Source organism: Sycon ciliatum, chromosome 13, assembly GCF_964019385.1.
Source record: "Sycon ciliatum chromosome 13, ocSycCili1.1, whole genome shotgun sequence".
NCBI lineage: Eukaryota > Metazoa > Porifera > Calcarea > Leucosolenida > Sycettidae > Sycon > Sycon ciliatum.
This window is the reverse complement of record NC_088655.1, coordinates 15916448-15921447: the sequence shown is the minus strand read 5'-3', so window position 1 is coordinate 15921447 and position 5000 is coordinate 15916448. Positions and strand designations below refer to the sequence as shown.

General features: G+C 48.2%; 2 protein-coding genes across 2 annotated transcripts in view; one reads left to right on the top strand and one right to left on the bottom strand.

The window, feature by feature from the left end:
- Nucleotides 1-3370, top strand: part of LOC135829651 (pseudouridylate synthase 1 homolog) — a 26267-nt gene extending 22897 nt beyond the window's left edge. The window contains exons 15-17 of the mRNA XM_065342044.1: nucleotides 843-913; nucleotides 1420-1595; nucleotides 2536-3370. Of these exons, the coding sequence (XP_065198116.1) occupies nucleotides 843-913; nucleotides 1420-1595; nucleotides 2536-2570 (282 nt within the window). The 3' untranslated portion in view covers nucleotides 2571-3370. The remainder of the gene's footprint in view (nucleotides 1-842; nucleotides 914-1419; nucleotides 1596-2535) is intronic.
- A 449-nt stretch (nucleotides 3371-3819) lies between these two features.
- Nucleotides 3820-5000, bottom strand: part of LOC135829650 (ankyrin-1-like) — an 11990-nt gene continuing 10809 nt past the window's right edge. The window contains exon 9 of the mRNA XM_065342043.1: nucleotides 3820-5000. This exon is cut by the window's right edge and continues 459 nt beyond it. Coding sequence (XP_065198115.1) covers nucleotides 4596-5000 — 405 coding nt within the window. The 3' untranslated portion in view covers nucleotides 3820-4595.

Genomic DNA, 5000 nt, shown 5'->3' with positions numbered 1-5000 from the left:
TCAGCTCCCAGTGGAAACTCAACAGCGGCAATTAGCTTTTCGGGAAGACAAAAGTTGCAACTACATGCAGTTGTAACCCTGCTTTCGTGCCACACCGGCCAGCTCAGGGAGGCTCTTCCTTGACTTTGAGTCATGCATGACCAGACCGGTAACACATCGAGTGTGCAATTCTGGCGCCAGAGTTAGAGAAATTCCGCCCTCTCTTCAGAATTGACGGAATTGGATAAAATCAATTCTAACGACGGAATTTGTGTAATCGAACTGTGCATCAACAATAACTAATTCTAGAATTGACCGATTTGTGTGTAATCAAACGCGCCCATTGTTGTCTGCACTGCATTGTTGGACAATCTGAATGTAGCGGGTGACTTGTTTCTTTTCTATGTGCTTTGCGGCGCGGCGCCACTTTCGTTCTCATAGTGCTGGTGTTAGGTTTGCGTGAGGTGTGCGTCCTCTTGTCCCCCCACCCCCACCCCAAACATACACATGCAGATGCACCCATGTGTGTGTGTGTGTGTGTGCGTGCGTGCGTGCGTGCGTGTGTGTGTGTGTGTGTGTATGTTAGATGTTCTCCTCAGCTGCGTACTGAACGTCCGCGCTGCTTCTCTTGGGCAATGCAGTCACGTCTTTTCCATGTACATGTGTGTATGTATGTTGATGTGTGTGTGTGCCCGCGCGTGCGTGCGCGTACATGTGTTGCGTGCGTATGCTAGTCAACCCCTGATATAACGAACCCCATCGTGCAGGAGAATTCGCTATATGCGAGTTTTTTTTAATAGGTGGAGTTGACTGTATGTTGTTCTTTGCATTTCATTCCTCTATGTGTTGTTGTGTGCGCGCAGACTGAAATCCAGGAGTTCAAACGCGAGCACATCATTTCCACCATCGTGGAAGAGGAACAGAAAACCAATGGGTACGTCACATAAGTTACGATAACTATGCCTACAAGTACATGCACTGTCGTGGACATTGAAGTCCAGTGGAATGGCCGGGGCCGGCACTCTTACTACCTTAGCGCGTACAAGCACACTGCAGTTCACGCACACACTAAAAAAATGCACCTGTAATGCTCTCGGCTGCAAGGCCAGTGCCCTGTGGCCGTCCGTTTGGCTTCTCAACGGATGTCAATGTCCACCACAGTAGTTTTAGCTATACGTTTTAAGCTGCAATTCGGTTCCAGTTTGATACGAAAGCAATCCTCGGGTAACGATTCTATGTGGTGCAAGGTATGGCCCGTGATGTAGCTCTGTGCGTTAGTATGTTCTGTGTGTTCACATGTCCATCAAGTATTCTTGCATCAACATACACACACACACACACACACACACACACACACACACACACACACACACACACACACTCTCTCTCTCTCTCTCTCTCTCTCTCTCTCTCTCTCTCTCTCTCTCTGTCCCTGTTCAGCATGATGAAATGGCTACACACGCTACCCAAACACGAGTACAACAAGTTCACTGGTCACAAGGTTGGACCTCGCGAGGAGCAGGCTGCTGCTGCTGCTGCCGCCGCCGCCACTGACACCACCGATGTTCCTGCACCTGTGGCAGATGAAACTCCTGCTGTTGTTGAGGAGGCAGCTGGTAAGTTGGACGGGATGATTGCCTGGTTTTTTTGATTTTTTGTCCACTTGACTGCCGAACCCGTACTATTAGGGGGTCCTAGATGACACGCAGGCTCTGAGCCCGTACCATTAGTGGATGACTGTTCATTGTGTATTGATGAGAAGTAACAGTATGTTTGAATGATCGTAACTCCGTCAACTCCTACCCGATTCTCACACGCGAAATATGTAAGTCGCAGAGAAAGCTCGCAGCAATACTCGCCGAAGAGATAAATTCAACGATCATGGAGTTATGGCGCTCAACGGATACGCAAATCCAACACGCACAAAGACTTTTTTTGCGCATTGCGCAGCACTTGATTTTCTTTTTTTCTTCGCTTTTGGTGCCATGGCAACTTCAGTTCCAATCGAGCAGTAGACTCGCGGGCATGTTCCAAACAATTGAGCTCGATACGAGCAAGGAGAGTCGAAAGGCGGCTGAACGTGTGGTGTGTTTTCAATTAAAAAAATGACCCGTTTTGCTGGTCCATAGAGCCCTGGTGCACCTGCCAGCAGCAGTCAAACGGTTACATAGTCTATTAGCGTACAGTACATACTGTAGAGGCAGAAAATTTCGTCGGTCAATAATTTCGTCCAACTCCAAAGAAAAGGAGTTCGTCCGGTTGAAAATTTCGTCCAGGGATCATAAGAGTGTATAGAAAAGCTGGACAAATCGATATTCGTCCTACATTTAATTTAGTCCAAAAGATCCTTGGACGAAAAAGGCGAAATTAAATTCCAGACGAATATTTCTGCTTATACAGTACCAGCAGTCTGTGTGCAACATTTGTCCATTGGAACGGGAGTATTTTGTGTGCGGGATTCTGGCACGTGCTTTTCACCTTGCTATCCTGGCTTGTGTATTTTGCTGGTGACGTACACACACACATGTATTTCTGTTTTGTTTTCCGGTTGTCCAGGTACATCATCACCTACTGCTGCAGATGAGAACTAGACGAGAGTGAAGCTGGAGTGTACCAAAGTCCTATTACAAGGTAGTGGTGAAGGCGGTGTTCTCCTGTTTGTGGACTTGGGACATGGTACTGAATGCCAAGTCAGACGTATCGTTTACAGAGCGTGCTGGGCCGTCTGCACACAGCCAGCACCAGGCGAATTGTTTCGCCTCTGCGCGTATTCACGCTGGTGCTCAACTTCACCACCTCTGCAATACCTTTCCCTGGACTGTGTGTCAGTCGCTGTGACCTATGATGTCGCGGTGTCTTGCATTGTTGGTGATGACATCATTGTTATATGTGGCACTGGCAGTGATGTAATGCAATGGCGTCACACTCTGTATGATGATGCTAATTCCTGCTGTTCATGATGTTGTGCATTGCCAGTGATCACAGCAGATCTCGTACTGCTCATTACAGCTCTGGCATCATTGGCGGCAGCTACTTGAGAAACCCATTCCCAGCTGGCCCGGAGTGCAGGCAGGGGCACTCTTTAACCAATCCCTTACTTCTGTATTTCATTCTCTCATCCACATTGAAGTAGATTACTGGCGCCTAGTTGCACATGTCTGTCTGTCTGTGTGGGTGCGTGCGTGCGTGCGTGTGTGCATGTCACTGGTTGTGTGTGCACATGCGTGTGTGTAATGCTTGACTGATGTTTTAGAATCTTAGTTTCTAATTTCTATCAAGAGTATACTGCACATACTGCACATTCTGTGCTTGTGCTGATCTGCTCAGTAAGAATGCGTTGTTGTTGTTGTAGTTGTTGTTGTTGTTGTTTCAAATCTTTATTCTCACGATAGCGAGTGGCCAATAAGAGATAATAGTGTAAGAAAGGAGAAAGAGGGAGGAAAAATTGGGGGGGGGGGGGGGGGGGGGTGTTGTTGTTGCTGTATACTTTATTTATTGGAAATCGCGTCTGGTCTTCTCCAGTTCATGAACCAAAGCGGCATGATGCAGAGAAGTGTTTCTTGATGATCCAATGGAAGTTGTTGTGTGTGTTGCAGCAATAGGGTGGAGGGGTGACTTTTGAAAATTCGCATGGCCTTTGCTAAGATGGTATGTATTGGCTGTGCCCTTTGATATCAGACACTCTACAATGACTTCAACTTGAAATTCTCTCAGGACAAGTACTAATACTGATAGTGGAGATGATCACTCTTGGCCGTTAATTAAATACTCTGCACATTGAGTAATCCAAACCCAATTGCCACACCCAGCAAAGACACACGGCACAGCAACACACGGCTGTCATCGCCAGCACGTTTCAAGGGAAAGCACCAAAAGCATGGAATGCAGGGCACCTGGCCACGCTGTGGATCAAAGCACATAATTATAGGGGATACTAGTAAAGCAGTTATAATATCGGATCTATGAGTGCAGTTATCAATGTAGAGTTCTGGCCAGAGAAATCCAACCTCATCAATAAGGACTTAGGTAGCGCTGGGCTCAAGTGAGCAGAGTGCTGTGTGTGTGTGTGTGTGTGTGTGTGTGTGTGTGTGTGTGTGTGTGTGTGCGTGCGTGTAGTGTGTGTGTGTGTGTGGTGCTAGGTCATAAGCCCTCGGCGATATTATATTCATGAGGCTGGATTTCTCTGACCAGGAGTGTAACATGGAGCTCAGTGTCGTATGCATTGGTACCGGAGGATATCACCGGGACCAACAATGAGTGTATTGTGAAAACAGAACAAGTTAGTGCTATAAATCAGTAACTAGTGAACAAGTTCTACACACTAACTCTCAAACTGAAGCCTTGTTACTTTCCAGTGGTCAACACTCCTTTTCGCAACACTTGTATCACTGTATTTTAAAGCGATGTCATAATATTATAGGATACTTTCATTACAACAGCTCTTATATACACCGGTCATGCGTATGGTGGTGGCCTGCGATCAATGTGTGTGTGTGTGTGTGTGTGTGTGTGTGTGTGTGTGTGTGTGTGTGTGTGTGTGTGTGTGTGTGTGTTGAGTGGCAACGTGCTGCTGGTATGTGAAGAACTGGCTGTGTTTTCTCTCCTGTGCATTTTGCTCAGGATAGGTGATCAGACATGTGTGGCAAGCTGCCCGGTGACAGGCCCCGGTTGGGGGCGTTCATCTGAGGTGATATGGTGTTTTTTCCTTGAGCGCTGACTGGCACGGTGGAATCCACCAATGGCGAGCGGCGAGACGGGTGCGGGCTCGGCTTGCGTACGTCCATCTCCAGTAGCTTCTTCTGCGTGTGCATGCTCTCGTTGCTGCGTAGCGACTGCTCGTGTAGATCGCTGAGCGACGGACTTCTCATCGAGTTTGGCGAGTCGACGGAAAGCTGGCTGCGTACCAGCGTGGGCGTTGAGTGTCCGCCGGGCCCTGGTGGTGCCGGTGTGTCCACTCGTTGTGTTGCCGAATGAGAGCTGCGCGAAATGCGGGGCGAGCGTAGGATACCGGGCGAGGGCGG